We start from the raw sequence: 14,641 nt of genomic DNA, 5'->3' as shown, positions 1-14,641 counted from the left end.
AACTAAAAATCTGCCAATCTTTTATCTGCCCCAGAAAGCTTCAGCTCAATTAGTCTTAGGGGCTGTCTTCAAACACCTTTGATCCAGGATTTTTCTCTCACCTTTGAACTGGACTTCCTGTTGTTTGGCTGATTCACTGTTTAGGTCAACGGGCAAAGTGACCCACATGAAGGTGTAATACTCACGGGTTGTCTTCCACCCCACCTGCAATGACAGAAGGCTCTCACTCAGCATCTGACAGTGCTCCAGGGAAAACCCTTATTTGTGTGAGGTCTCCTTAAAAATCACTTACTTTTCATTTGTTTATGTTGAAAATACAACAGAATGAGTCCCTTATGATACAACTAGGAATTGGCACACATGTGCACACGTGTATGCGCGCATGCGCGCGCGCAGACACACACACACACACACACACACACTCCCCATTCAGAATACCTGGCTCAGAAGGAAATGAAAACTGACACAACACCCAGGACGAAGGTTCCAAAAATCCTGTCACCACTTCAGACAAGAGCACAGTGAGTGACTGGGGAACACAGTGAAGACAGTTCTGGGCTTGTGACTCTGATCCCACTACGTTCTCCCAACAGTGTTCTTAGAACTTCTTAATCAGAAAGCCCTTCTGACCCGCTATCTCTGTGGGTCAGTCCTCTCCTGTGTCCTGGCCAGTCTTGTCACCCACACTGACCTGGTTATACTCATGCATTTTTAAAAATGCTGGTTTTGAATCATGTGCATGCAGGAGTGGAGGGGCAAAAGGGTTTTTAGATTATGAGGTAGGTCCCAGATAACAGTCCAGTCTATAGAATTTTCGTCAGTATTTTTTTTTCTCTTTCTTTCTTTTTTTTTTTTTTTTAAAGATTTTATTTATTTATTTGAGAGAGAGACAGTGAAAGAGATCATGAGAGGGGAGAAAGTCAGAGGGAGAAGCAGACTCTCCAAGGAGCAGGGAGCCCGATGCAGGACTCGATCCCAGGACTCTGGGATCATGACCTGAGCTGAAGGCAGTCGCTTAACCAACTGAGCCACCCAGGCGCCCCACGTCAGTATTTTTCTTAATGTGAGCTTAATGAAGGCTTTTTGGTGGCAGATACTGACAACAATCTGGTGGTCACAGAGGCCTCTTCCAGGTCTTGAATGCAGTAAGTCACGATATAAGGATACTGTAAAATATGCCTCAGAGCAGAAAGCTGGCTAAGTGGAAAATACTCTCAGTAAATGTGAAGAGGGGTAAAAGATGGCTCCAGCCATATCTGGAAGATAAGGGCACACCAGAGACTAGAAAGGGAACCATTGTGTCTTCGAGGGGAGAGCACTCAGCAAATGAGAAGCAAAATTGCATTTATTGCCATATTTTGACCCTGCCTGAGCTCAGTGGGAGGAACAAGAACTAAAAATAAATTCCATTTTTATATATGAAGGAATCAGTGCAGGGTTGAAAAGGCTACACTGAAAGTGCCTGAGAACATACCGGGGCATGTTTTAGTGTCTCATTAATACACACCCCATTGCTCCAAGCAGCTCACAGTCGCCGCGGCCTGTGGTGGTACAGGAAGCGGGAATTTTATGGAGTCTTCATTCACATCCTGGAGTTTCTTAATGCACTGTGACCAAAATATCATATGGGAAGGCCCGATAATTACTGCAGTGTTGGAATAGGGAAACAGCTTCTGGGCACCTGCAACTTCTGCCCTCGGCCCTTCCACCTGCGTAGTCCTGGGCCTGGCAGGCCTGTCGTGGCACAACACGTCCCCTCTTGGAGCCCCTCGAAATATTTAAATGTCCAGGGGAAGGGTAACTGGAGCACAGGACTGTGCACTAAAGGCAGGAAAGGTATCTCCTACTTTAGACTCTATCATTGCTGGTAGCTTTTTGCTGTATCGAGAAGACGAAGCACAGAGCACATTCAAAACCAGTTCACAAGCGCCTGCCTGGTACCAGGAAGGACCGTGTTGGGACTGCTGAGGAGCTAAGGAATATGGCTGAGCCCGGCACTGCAAATGATTCAGTTGATGGAGCACGCGATTTTTTTTTTTTTAGTTAGAAACAAAGAAAAAATTTTTAAGTGCTCTCTACCCCCACTGTGGGGCTTGAACTCACAACCCTGAGATCAAGGATTGTGCAGCTCTGCCGACTGAGCCAGTCAGGCACCCTGAGCGTGCAACTCTTGATCTCGGGGTTGTGAGTTTGAGCCCCTTGTGTGGTGTGGACTTTACTTAAAATAAAATTAAGAAGAGGGGCGCCTGGGTGGCTTCACTGGTTGAGTGTCCAACTGTTGATTGGCTCAGGTCGTGGGAATGGGCCATGCACTGGGCTCTGCACTCAACGTGTGGTCTACTTGACATTCTCTCCCTCCCTCTGGCCCTTCCTCCCCCCCCCCTCTCTCTAAAATAAATAAAACCTTTAAAAAGAGAGAGAGACTGAACTATAAGAACACCAGGTGAGGGGCGCCTGGGTGGCTTAGTTGTTGAGTGTCTACCTCTGGCTCAGGTCAAAGTCCCAGGATCCCAGGATCCAGCCCAACCAGCTTTGCCTCGGGCTCCCTGCTCAGCAGGAAGCCTGCTTCTCCCTCTCCCACTCCCCTGCTTCTGCTTCCTCTCTTACTGTGTCTCTGTCAAATAAATAAATAAAATCTTAAAAAAAAAAAAAAAAAAAAGCAAGCTCACACAGGTGAGCTTTCCAAGGGAGATACGGAAGATAACACTTTAAATCAGTTCTTAATTTTCTTTTTTTTTTTTTTTTTTTTTTAAGATTTTATTTATTTATTTGTCAGAGAGAGAGAGAGTGAAAGCGAGCACAGGCAGACAGTGGAAGGCAGAGGCAGAGGGAGAAGCAGGCTCCCTGCGGAGCAAGGAGCCCGATGTGGGACTCGATCCCAGGACGCTGGGATCATGACCTGAGCCGAAGGCAGCTGCTTAACCAACTGAGCCACCCAGGCGTCCCGAGTTCTTAATTTTCTAATTTACCAGCTGTTCAGATGAATTCAGAAGAGAAAAAAAAGCCAAGGTTTAGGAAACAAACAAACTCATTTACTACTTACTCACTGGCAAAGTTACCACCTTGAGTATATCCATTTTGTTCATCTGTGCATGAGGGAACACCCCCAGTCTGAGGATGCTGCTGGACCATGAGGCTCAGTGAGCACACACACACGCGCACGCACACGTACGTACACACACACACACACACACACACACACAGAAAACCTCATCAAAGACATAGCGCATCATATGTTCTTAAAAATTTGTGTTCTAAGATAAAAATTTGTGTTACTAAGTTCTCTTAACACTTTCTTTCAGGCTTCTAGGTAGTTGCTCAGGTCAATAGCTTTACGGATAATGAACACAAGGGGCCACTTTTTGTATTAATGGTTTTCTTTATGGAATCACTGCGCTGTCTCTGAAATGCACAAAGCACTCCAAATACAGAGGCATTTTTCAAAAATTATTTTTTTTTAAGAATTTATTTATTGGGCGCCTGGGTGGCTCAGTGGATTAAGCCACTGCCTTCGGCTCAGGTCATGATCTCAGGGTCCTGGGATCGAGTCCCGCATCGGGCTCTCTGCTCGGAGGGGAGCCTGCTTCCTCCTCTCTCCCTGCCTGCCTCTCTGCCTACTTGTGATCTCTCTCTGTCAAATAAATAAATAAATTCTTTAAAAAAAAAAAAAAGAATTTATTTATTTATTTGACAAAGAGAGAGATCACAAGTAGGCAGAGAGGCAGGCAGAGAAGAGAGGTGGAAGCAGGCTCCCCGCTGAGCAGAGAGCCCGATGCAGGGCTGGATCTCAGGACCCTGGGATCATGACCTGAGCCAGCAGAAGTCTGATCCACTGAGCCCCCAAGGCGCCCCTTAAAAATGATTTTAAACATTTGTTTCCATTTAATTTAATTTATTTATTTACTAAACAAATCTTTCACTTACTATTTTAGTGGGGAGGGTACACTATTCCTGGAGGTACTGCAATGCCAGGCCGACATGTGAAGTGGATAGAGCAAGCTCCAACTCCCTACTCCAAAAATCCATTTAATATATTGTCCTCAGATAGAGGACATATCAGATATTAAACTGATAAGAACAGATACTACACTTGATCTTAGCCAAAAGGCTGAGAAGCAATTTTTTTAAAGATTTTATTTATTTATTTGAAAGAAAGAGATCACAAGTAGGCAGAGAGGCAGGCAGAGGGAGACGAAGGGAAGCAGGCTCCCTGCTGAGCAGAGAGCTCGATGTAGGGCTCGATCCCAGGACCCTGGAATCACAACCTGAGCCAAAGGAAGAGGCTTTAACCCATTGAGCCACCCAGGCACCCCTAAACATTTGTTTTTAAAAAGCGTAAGATTTTCATCTGGTTTATGGTCAAGTCCTCACTGGAAATTGCTAAGTCGCTGGAAGTACAACCAGTCTAGACAAAACAGAAATATAATTGTTGGGGGGGGGGGTTAAGATTACATTTCAAAGGCAAACAAGCAATTTTCAAATTGTCCTCTTTCTTAATTATCTCTATCTGCACTGTCCAGAATGATAGCCACTAGCCACATGAGGCCATTTAAATTTAAATTAATTAAATTTTAGTTAATTCACTAGGCACATTTTAAGTGCTCAACAGCCACAAATGGCTAGAGGCCATTGTACCGGACAGTGAAGGACAGCTCCATTGCAGAAAGTTCTACTGGACAGTTTTGCTACATGTGGAGAAGAAATAAAAACAAGAATCATCTTCCAAAATAGGAAACAGTCCAGTGTGTCAGGACATCCTTTAGTCTAACGAGTCCATATCCTGAGTCTCAGGAGGTGTCCCTGATACTCGCCAGTGGGTCTCTGATTGTCTGCTCTCCTTGCCTCTATATGCCAGCTTCCACGGTTCCATTAGTTAGCTTAGAATTCCAAACAATTATGGAAAAAGTAACTCTATGAGGGATGGAACGAGCATGAGCTCCTCCACAGTGCAATCAAGAATGATGTCTGGTTTCAGGATGAACAACAAGGCAAACAATCACACGACATACGGAGATATCAAAACAAAGGTCACTGATGCTGGAACTCAGCAGTGTAAATTACTTAAATTTGACCTTTATCTCCTGTCTCTAGATATAATAGGAAGATCTATCATTATGGGTGTGTGTGTGTGACATGAGAGATGGAGAGAGACACAGATAGGGGGAGAAAGAAAGGGAGGCAGAAAATAAGCTGACTATACTAAAACAAAGTACCATTTCTGTACTTGAACTGGCAGGGTGTTAGGCACTAGGAGAGGTCCCTGAGGGACCTCAGAAAATTTCTATCCATGGAAATCTTTACAAAGAAACAAGTCATACTTATTCAGGAACAAACTTCTTAGATGCAGGATGTCAAACCCAGTAACTTCTTAACCTCCTTTTTAGATATGTAATACTCATATATATATATTTTTTAAGATTTTATTTATTTATTGGACAGAGAGAGATCACAGTAGGCAGAGAGGCACGCAGAGAGAGGGGAAGGGAAGCAGGCCCCCTGCTGAGCAGAGAGCCTGATGCAGGACTCGATCCCAGGACCCTGAGATCATGACCTGAGTCAAAGGCAGCGGCTTAACCCACTGAGCCACCCAGGCACCCTGTAGTACTCATATTAAAACAAGTTAAACATTCTTCTAAGTAAGAAAGCAATGTTTAAGGTCACAGAAATTACATAAGGGGCCACTCATCCTAGTCAATTCATAGATGAGTATTTCAAAATAGGATAGTTTTAAAACATTTACATTTGGTCTTTAAATTAAAATTAAAGTTAAATTAAAACTTGAGTCCCACAGCACATGTTGGTGTGTAAAGGTGGAAGTAGGGAAATAACAGGGAATTTAGTTTAGGATTTTAAAATTGGCCCAGGGATGCCTGGGTGGCTCAGTGGGTTAAGCGTCTGCCTTTGGCTTAGGTCATGATCCTGGAGTCCTGGGATCGAGCCCCAAGTTGGACTCCCTGGTCAGCGGAGGCCTGCTTCTCCCTCCCCCTCTGCTGCTCCCCTTGTTTGTGTACTCTCTCTGTCAAATAAATAAATAAAATCTTAAAAAAAATTTTTTTTAAATGGCCAGACCAGAAAAAAAGGCAGTGGGGGGAGTACCTGGGTGGCTCAGTCAATTAAGCATCTGACTTTGGCTCAGGTCATGATCTCAGTGAGGACCTGTGTCGGGCTCCTTGATCAACAGGGACTTTTGCTTGTCCCTGTGCAACACCCAAAACTCTCATTCTCTCTCTCAAATAAATAGATTAAAAAAAAAAAAAGGCTAGACAGAATATGCAAAATGCTTATAACACACAGACAGTCACACAGTCAGGAATGAAGAGTCACCTCTAGTTCCCAGTCACTTGGTACTAAATTAACCACTTACTCGAAAGATGCCAATCCAATCCTTTCGGCGGGGAATGAAATGCTGGGTGAGCGTATAATAGCATGTGACATCCCCTCCAGGGACATAGAACTTCTCCACGCTATTAAAGATGACCTGAGAGAAATGACAATGATCCAGCAAGACAGCTGATGTGGGGGGATCTTCTACTGTCTCTTCCATGGTGGGCGTCCTGTTATGAGATACAGGATAGAATAAGGCTTAGAGTTGTCAGCAATGTTGGGAGATTTCTGGGCTCTCACCCAGGGAACATTCCATTCGAGGCGAGTCAGGAAAAGCAAAAGCCTGACAGGGATTGAGACCATACAACTTGCTTTCTGTTTCACTTTGAGTCAGTTTGCATTCATAGCTTCCTATGCTACAAGAACTTTCTAAGAATGTCTTTGATCTCCACCACAGGCCCCACCACCCTCTCATACCTCACATACCCTCTGCTCATGGCTGTTTGTGGCACTTCTTCTAATGCCTTAAATAAGCAAGGCAGCCTAGGAGCTGGGAACAGTAAGACCTAGAGTCTTGATTTTTTATCTCATCAAGTCCTGTGACTTCTGAATATCAGTTGCTCTACATTTCGGCTTCTACCTTCAGTTCCATTCATCCTGTAACTATCGAGTCCTTGCATATACATATTAAGGCACTCTGCTAGGAGCTGGGCATGGGTGCAGGAAGAAAGGGAGGGTTGAGAGATTATCTCATATGCACAGGCATATCAGACAAGCACGGGCTCTGAAACCAGAATGGTGAAGTTCAAATTCAAGCCTCACTACCTATAAACGCATGAGCTTGAGCAACTCACGTCATCAGCTGGGCTCTCTGCCTGCTGCCTCATCTATAAGACGGGGCTATGAACACCTATGTCATTTGGTTTTTCATGAACATTAACTGAAATAATGTAAAGTCGGCAGGCCTTTAAATCACTACCTGCCATAGAATCACACAAAGCAGAAACACATAGAATGAAAGAATAACGTACGAGCAGAGTCTGCAAGAAGAAAGGGCTTGCCAGATGTTAGTGATTTTCTTAACATTGTGGGGTGTTTTGTTTTGTTTTCTGGCATAGTCTTCACCCTGGAAGGGTCCTGATGCAATATGGCCATTGGATGAGAAAATGAGTGACCAGCAAACGAATGGAATCAATGCAAAGTGCTCTGGGGTTCAAAAGAGGGAGAGATGCAAACTGGCTAGGAAAATGACGGAGAACTTTAAGGGGTGAGAAGAGTCCTGGATAAAGCCCTCAAGGAAGATGAGCCTTAGGATTTGGGGGTGAGGAAATTTCAGGTGAGTGAAATGGCATGCATAAAAGCAATGAGAGAGAGAGATGCTGCCCATGTTTGGAGCACAGCAGGCAAGTCGGATTCCTATTTGTAACACTGGGGATATAACCTGTATTTTGCAGGTCACAGTACAGATAGAACGTGATCAAGGATGGCAAACTATCGGGGAGGTAAAAACAATATAGAAAAGAAATAAAGTCTTTTGAATTGCTGAGATCTGACACTTCCTGCCTCTCAAAGTCACATGTTCCATTTTCTAAATGCTCCCTGAGTCTAACATTTAGTGAGTCCAGGATCCTCAACCCAGGATTTCATGGGGAAATGGAAACAATATCATGGCTGTTATACAGAGGCTGAAGGAGAGCTGCATACAGGGGACTACCACGTGATCCCTTACAAATTCGGCTGCTGGAACATGTTGGGAGATGGTATACAACTCAATTTTTAAAAAAATAAGTACAATCAAAAAACACAGCCCTTTTAGTCCTGCCTGACCCTACTTATTTCTTGCTTTTATTTCGAACTCTAAGCAACCAGGCCTCCTCTTCCAACTCCCCTAGTAGTCAATTTTCTCATAGAGAAGGCAAGGGGATTTTTGGTGGCACTGAACTATCTGTTCTTGGGACTGAGCTAAGGAACCAAGAAATGTATTAGCTTTCTGGTTTGTGACAATTTTGCCACATCCTTAACCTCAAACCTCAGATCACTTTTTCCGAGGAAGGGGGTGGTCACATTCCAGTCGAGGTCAGAACTAGTTCCTCATATAAGCAGCTGCTTGTGTGATCTGTTGGATGCTAAGGGAGGGTAGGCAGAGTTCTCAGCTTGCAGACCCCTCGCTTTCCTAGGAGTCTCAAGTCTTACTGAGGTCAGCATAGCCCTCTGTCCTCAGCACAGAGCAGTTTTCATCTGAGCTTGTAAAATGACTTAATCTGTTGTCTGTGGATCATAAAGAACACTCAGGTAAGAGTGGCTTCGGGGCCTGTCTCTTAATTAACCTAAGTGCCCAACTCTCACTTTTGCTTCCTAACAGGATCACCCCTGGATACATGACATAATGCCTAGCCCATAGTAATTGCTGATTAACTATTCACAGAATAAGTGAAATGCATGGGATTCATCAAAAAGTGAAAGGAAGGGGCTTTGTAGGTAAACAATGGTGGGAATAACCATGGGGCTAATTCTTTTTTAAGCCCTGCTCTTCATTTGTGGGATACCCTTGGAAAAGCTGCTGTTTCTCAGCTTTCTCTTCTCTAAAATAGAGTGAAGAGATGATAATCTCCAAGTGCTATGTCAATTCTTGGTATGGCTGGTTCAGCTGGCATAGCTGGTTCGAGTGGCACAGTGCCAAAAAAACAAAAGGCACAGATTTGATTTCCTTAAGGACCCATAAAATTCACACTCCATTACCCACCTTCTACACACTCAAACTCTGGCAAGCTGTTTTGCAAATGGATGTTACTCTCAAAGGCAAGACCAGCCAAGGGTATGAAGGCTCCGTATACCCTCTTTCCTACTAGAAAAACAATCAATCTATAAGCTCATGAACAGAACACTGAAGAAAGGACACGCATGTGTGCACACGCACACACGTACACTCACACACACACAGGCACAAAAGAGCTCATTTTCTGAGGCCTGAGTGTAGGTATAGCCAGTGGAAACTAGCTCTTTTCATCCATCTGAACACCTAATCATCTATATGGAAAAGTCCACTGTCTTGGTTCCTTATTAGAAATGTAATATTCCGGGGCACCTGGGTGGCTCAGTGGGTTAAACCTCTGCCTTCGGCTCAGGTTGTGATCTCGGGGTCCTCAGGTCAAGGCACTCTGCTCAGTGGGGACCTGCTCCCCCCCCATCAAAAAAATAAATAAAATCTTTAAAAATTTAAAAAAACAATTTTTTTAAAGATTTTATTTATTTATTTGACAGAGAGAGATCACAAGTAGGCAGAGAGGCAGGCAGAGAGAGAGAGGAGGAAGCAGGCTCCCTGCTGAGCAGAGCGCCCGATGCGGGACTCGATCCCAGGACCCTGAGATCATGACCTGAGCCGAAGGCAGCGGCTTAACCCACTGAGCCACCCAGGCACCCTAAAAAAATTTTTTTAAATTTATTTATTTGACAGAAAGAGATCACAAGTAGGCAGAGAGGTGGTCAGAGGGTGGTGGGGGGGGGGAGCAGGCTTCCTGCTGAGCAGAGAGCCCGATGTGGGGCTCGATGCCAGGACCCTGGGATCATGACCTGAGCTGAAGGCAGAGGATTAACCCACTGAGCCACTCAGGTGCTCCCCAAAAATTTTTTTTAGAAAGTAAAATTCCATGAAGTTTCCCATTTCAGAGATCTCATCACCTTCCTGGGATGACTCAGAGGGCACCTAGTGGCTCTCTAGGTATTTGGAATTCAATTGTTTTTGAAATAGGAAACTCTCTTCTACTGAGACTGGTGGGGAAGGGGTTGAGGAGTTGGGAGTGGAGAGCAGCCATGGCTTTGCTTCTCTGCTTCTTACCAAAGCTGAAAATAGAAAAGGCCACAGGGTGAAAGGCCACAAGCATAACCAAGCTAATCTGAACTGGGTCAGTGAGGAGTTACCTCATTTAACTTTTCCTGGAAGGAAGGGATCTACTACTAATTTTTAAGGTCAGTGACCCTTAAAACCCTTTCCTCCCTCCCAGTATCAGATTCTTTGGGGGAAATAGGTTCTGACAATGGCTGGGGAAATCACCTTGCTGTCAAAACAGTCCAGAAAGGACCATTTGTGGAGGGGACAGAGAGGATATGGAAGAAAAAGCAGAATGACTTAAGCATCAACTTCCCCTTCTTCTTTTTTTTTTAATTATTTTTTTATAGATTTCATTTATTTGGTGGAGATCACAAGTAGGCACAGAGGCAGGCAGAGAGAGAGAGAGAGAGAGAGAGAGGTGTGTATGTAGAGGGGTGGGGAGGGAAGCAGGCCCCCTGCTGAGCAGAGAGCCTGATGCAGGACTTCATCCCAGGACCCTAAGATTATGACCTGAACCGAAGGCAGCGGCTTAACCCTCTGAGTCATCCAGGCGCCCCTCAACTTCCCCTTCTTTAACTGCTCCTTCCACTATAGAACCTGTCTGCCAACCATTTCTAGTTCTGACCATATCCATGGAGGGAAATGAAAAGAAGTAGGAAAAGAGCAAAAGTTAAATTTAGAAGCCTGGAGAGCTATAGAGTCATAAAAAAGCAGGGGGATGAATTAGGCCCCCTAGAAATCATGGGATAGTATTCAACCTAATTCCCTCCTCTTACTCTCATGCCCAAGACTAGCCACATGAGTGATCAGGGAAAACAAACGGGGATGTCCAAAAGCAAGCCACTGAGTAGGGGGAAATAATGCAGAGAGTCTATGGACTGTCAGAAGCACTTTACTCGGACTCTGATTTTTTTTTTCCAGCTCAGTTTCCAAACGGATTAGGGTCCTCAGAGGATGTATGCAATAACAGGCAACATGTTTTAAAATGAGTCCCCTGAACCGGCTTCTGGCTTCTATGAAAACCTGACACATTTTCATCTAATGAGCTTTTCAAGCCTAATATACTAGTCCCAGGACTGTTCCATGAGGGCAGACATTCTCTCACATTCTCCTGAAGAAAAGGAACAGCTAATTCAGCCTCTGCTCGGAGCCAATCTGTAAAATATACTAATATGCTTTTTAGCAGAAAATTTTTAAAAATATTATAAACCTTCCTGGTTCAGGTTCTAACAATGCAAATACACAACCAAGTCAATTCACCAATTTTCCTAAAGTTTTTCCCCTTTGTGTGAACCACGAAGAGGAAATAATCTTATTAAAAAATAACTGATTCTGGGGCACCTGGGTGGCTCAGTGGGTTAAGCCGCTGCCTTCGGCTCAGGTCATGATCTCAGGGTCCTGGGATCGAGTCCCGCATCGGGCTCTCTGCTCAGCAGGGAGCCTGCTTCCTCCTCCCTCTCTCTGCCTGCCTCTCTGCCTACTTGGGATCTCTCTCTGTCAAATAAATAAATAAAATCTTAAAAAAAAAAAAACTGATTCTGGGGTGCCTGGGTGGCTCAGTGGGTTCAGCCTCTGCCTTTGGCTCAGGTCATGATTTCAGGGTCCTGGGATTGAGTCCTGCATCAGGCTCTCTGCTCAGCAGGGAGCCTGCTCCCCATGCCCCCCACCTCTCTCTCTCTCTCTGCCTGCCTCTGTAGCTACTTGTGATCTCTGTCAAATAAATAAGTAAAATCTTAAAAAAAAAAAAAACCCCAAAAAACAACTTAAGTTCTACCGTAGAGTATGCTCAACATTTTTACCTTAGCCTTTTATGCCTGTGGGCACATGTTTTAGAGAAATCAAAGACTGTCAGTAGTTTATCTGGATTAGTTCACAGAAGGAAACCGAATGTTCCCACAGCCAAGAAAGAAATGCAAATAAATTCATCTGGGAACAGTAAAAACAAAAGATAAGCAAAAAAATCCAAACCGCATTTCATCTAATTCCTTCATCCTGCTGATGTAACTTTCTAAACTAGTAGCCATTAGCAAAACGGATGAACTGATTTGAATCTCACTCCTCCCGGCCCTGGAAGAGATGCTTGCTCAAAACCACCCTCAGAGAACCTGGACAGTAGCTCCTAAGGCCCTGAGCAAAAGCAAAGACCCACCGTCCCTTGTCTTTAAATTCTTGAGCTACTTGTTTTGTTTTTTAAGATTTTATTTATTTATTTGACAGAGAGAGAGATCACAAGTAGGCAGAGAGGCAGGCAGAGAGAGAGGGTGGTGCAGGCTCCCCACTGAGCAGAGCACCCTACATGGGGCTTGATCCCAGGACCTTGAGATCATGACCTGAGCCAAAGGCAGAGGCTTAACCCACTGAGCCACCCAGGCGCCCCTTGAGCTACTTGTTCTAAACCCAAATTTCCAAGTTCGTTTTAGTTCTTTACCTAGTATCTTTCAGAGTGCCTTAGAGAACGTGTATACCTCCAGGAGGCCTGTAATACTCCTCACTAACAACTGTTGGGATTGGTTGCCCCCGCTTGTTTGACATCCCACGCCAGCAGTACCAGCAGGAGGAGAGAAGGAAAGAAAAACAGTCATGGGATATGAGATGTGGGCAACCAGAAGAAACTGTGTGAAAGCCTCAACGCTGTGTTCTAATCCTCTCTTTAACTTAACTGAGATGGTACACTTTTTCCTTGAAAAGGGGTGACAGGGCTAACCGCTGAAGTCACATGGGCGGTGACGGGTTTGAAGTGCCTTGGAAAGGGAAACCAGGCTGGGAGCCAAGGGACCTGGGTTCCTATCTTAGGTCTGCCACTAACTAGCTTTGATGTCTTGGCTAAGTCGCACAACCTCCTTTTAGGCCTCAGTATCCTCATCAGTAAAACGCACGGATCAGGCTAGAAAACCTCCAAGAAACCTTCCAGCTATAATGATGATCCTAGGTGAAAGAAAAAGAAAGTGAAAGAGGTTGTTTTAACAGTCTTTCCTTTCATCTAAGGAAATAAGGAACCACGGCATTGTATCAACAAGCACAAAGTGTTTAAAGAGCCCTAGAGGTACTATCTGACTTGAAAGATAATACCTGTTAGGGCTATGTAACTCTAATCACCTTTCTTGGGGTCCTTTTCACTCCACAGCTGTCATACCTGCTAAAAGGTAGAGTTTCAGGTAGAGGCCCTTTGGAAATATTTGTGAAAGTGAGGCACCTGGATACTCCCTAATCATGTACTCTACATATAATCTACAAAGACACTGAAAGTCCTCGGTTTTTGATGGTTTTTGCAACCAGGGAAGTAGGTTATAATACACAGCATCTGTATTATTCTACTCAGCACCAGCAATGACCACTTGTTGGCTTGCATCGGGAGCGAAGAATCCAAGTGATAGAAAAAAGTTAACATGCCCGGAAGGCGCTGAAATCTTAACGGGGGAACGTTAGCCCCCAAACGGGGCTCAAGGTAGCGGTGGGGAGGGGCTTCCGGAGATCAGCGGTAAAGAAGTAGGTCATTACTCTCCAGTTGCTCTTTGTTCTGCCTAGAATATCTCCGATTAGAGAAGGCCTCCTCTGAAGGAAAGGGACCCTAGCGATCAGGGAATAGACAGGGAAACTGAGGCCCAAAGAGACGGGAACTTGCCTAGCGTGTAACTCGGCCTCGTAGCAAACAGCGATGTTGATGCTCTCAAGGACAGGGATTAAGTAACTACCGAGACCTCGGGCCGCGGGGGGAGGGAGGCGTTGACGCCGTGACGTCAGGACCCCCGACCCCCGTCAGAGGGGTCCCTTCTGCTCAAGGAGCCTGCCACTCGGCCACAAGCACTGAAATCCTGCCCTCCTCCGGAGAAAACTGGCCCTCGACCCTCCAAGGCCGCGGAAGGGGCTCCAGGGGCCCCATGACGCCACACACACACAGTTACCCTGTAAGGATGAAAGGAAGTGAAAACCGAAACCAGCCGCACCGCTGCCTGCCCAAGGTCCTTTCTGAAGAGTGGAAATCTGAATTTGGAGAACCCGAAGGCCCAACTGCCCCTAAATTGCCCTCCTTCACTCCAGGGACTCACCGGGGGTAGCAGCCGGCGTCGGCGCAACAGCAACAGGGCAGAGCAAGGCACAGGGGCGGGGCTAAAAGCCCAGGGGAGAGCCGATCCCATCTGGCCCCGCCCACTACGTCACAACGGCTACCAAGCCCCGCCCCTGCAGCGGCGCTTGCTGGGACTTGTAGTGCTCAGGTGACTGGGCCCCACGGGTGCTTCGCTGCACTATGTGGTTTTCGTTCATCCGGAAGAGTTCCCCAAGGAGCCTACTTTTTCCCCTAGAATGAGCCGTTTACTTACTTGAAAAAAAAAAAACAAACAAACAAAAAACAGAAGTTTATTTCTTTCAGTCCTGAACAAGAAAGGGCCATCTGGAGGTCATCTTCATTGTTCTCCTGCCTCTACATAGCACTTCACTAAGAGCCCTACAGATGAGACCCTCTTTGGCATTTAGTCATACTTCACCTGC

The 14,641-nt window shown here is 45.3% G+C and overlaps 1 protein-coding gene and 1 non-coding gene across 2 annotated transcripts in view; both read right to left on the bottom strand.

Moving 5' to 3' along the window:
• CALCOCO2 (calcium binding and coiled-coil domain 2) overlaps window positions 1–14,303 on the bottom strand; it is a 28,150-nt gene extending 13,847 nt beyond the window's left edge. The window contains exons 1-3 of the mRNA XM_004764755.3: window positions 14,200–14,303; window positions 6,365–6,554; window positions 102–204 (exon numbers count right to left, since the gene is read on the bottom strand). Coding sequence (XP_004764812.1) covers window positions 102–204; window positions 6,365–6,544 — 283 coding nt within the window. The 5' untranslated portion in view covers window positions 6,545–6,554; window positions 14,200–14,303. The remainder of the gene's footprint in view (window positions 1–101; window positions 205–6,364; window positions 6,555–14,199) is intronic.
• LOC123389207 lies at window positions 3,936–4,120 on the bottom strand. Its single transcript, XR_006603805.1, has one exon. It is a non-coding gene; the product is annotated as a U2 spliceosomal RNA (small nuclear RNA).
• Window positions 14,304–14,641: the final 338 nt, after the last annotated feature.

The sequence above is a fragment of the Mustela putorius genome, unplaced genomic scaffold (genome assembly GCF_011764305.1).
Source record: "Mustela putorius furo isolate JIRA1106 unplaced genomic scaffold, ASM1176430v1.1 tig00003962_pilon_pilon_pilon, whole genome shotgun sequence".
Classification (NCBI taxonomy): Eukaryota; Metazoa; Chordata; class Mammalia; order Carnivora; family Mustelidae; genus Mustela; species Mustela putorius.
The sequence above is the reverse complement of the archived record's forward strand: the minus strand, read 5'-3'. Positions and strand labels throughout refer to the sequence as shown.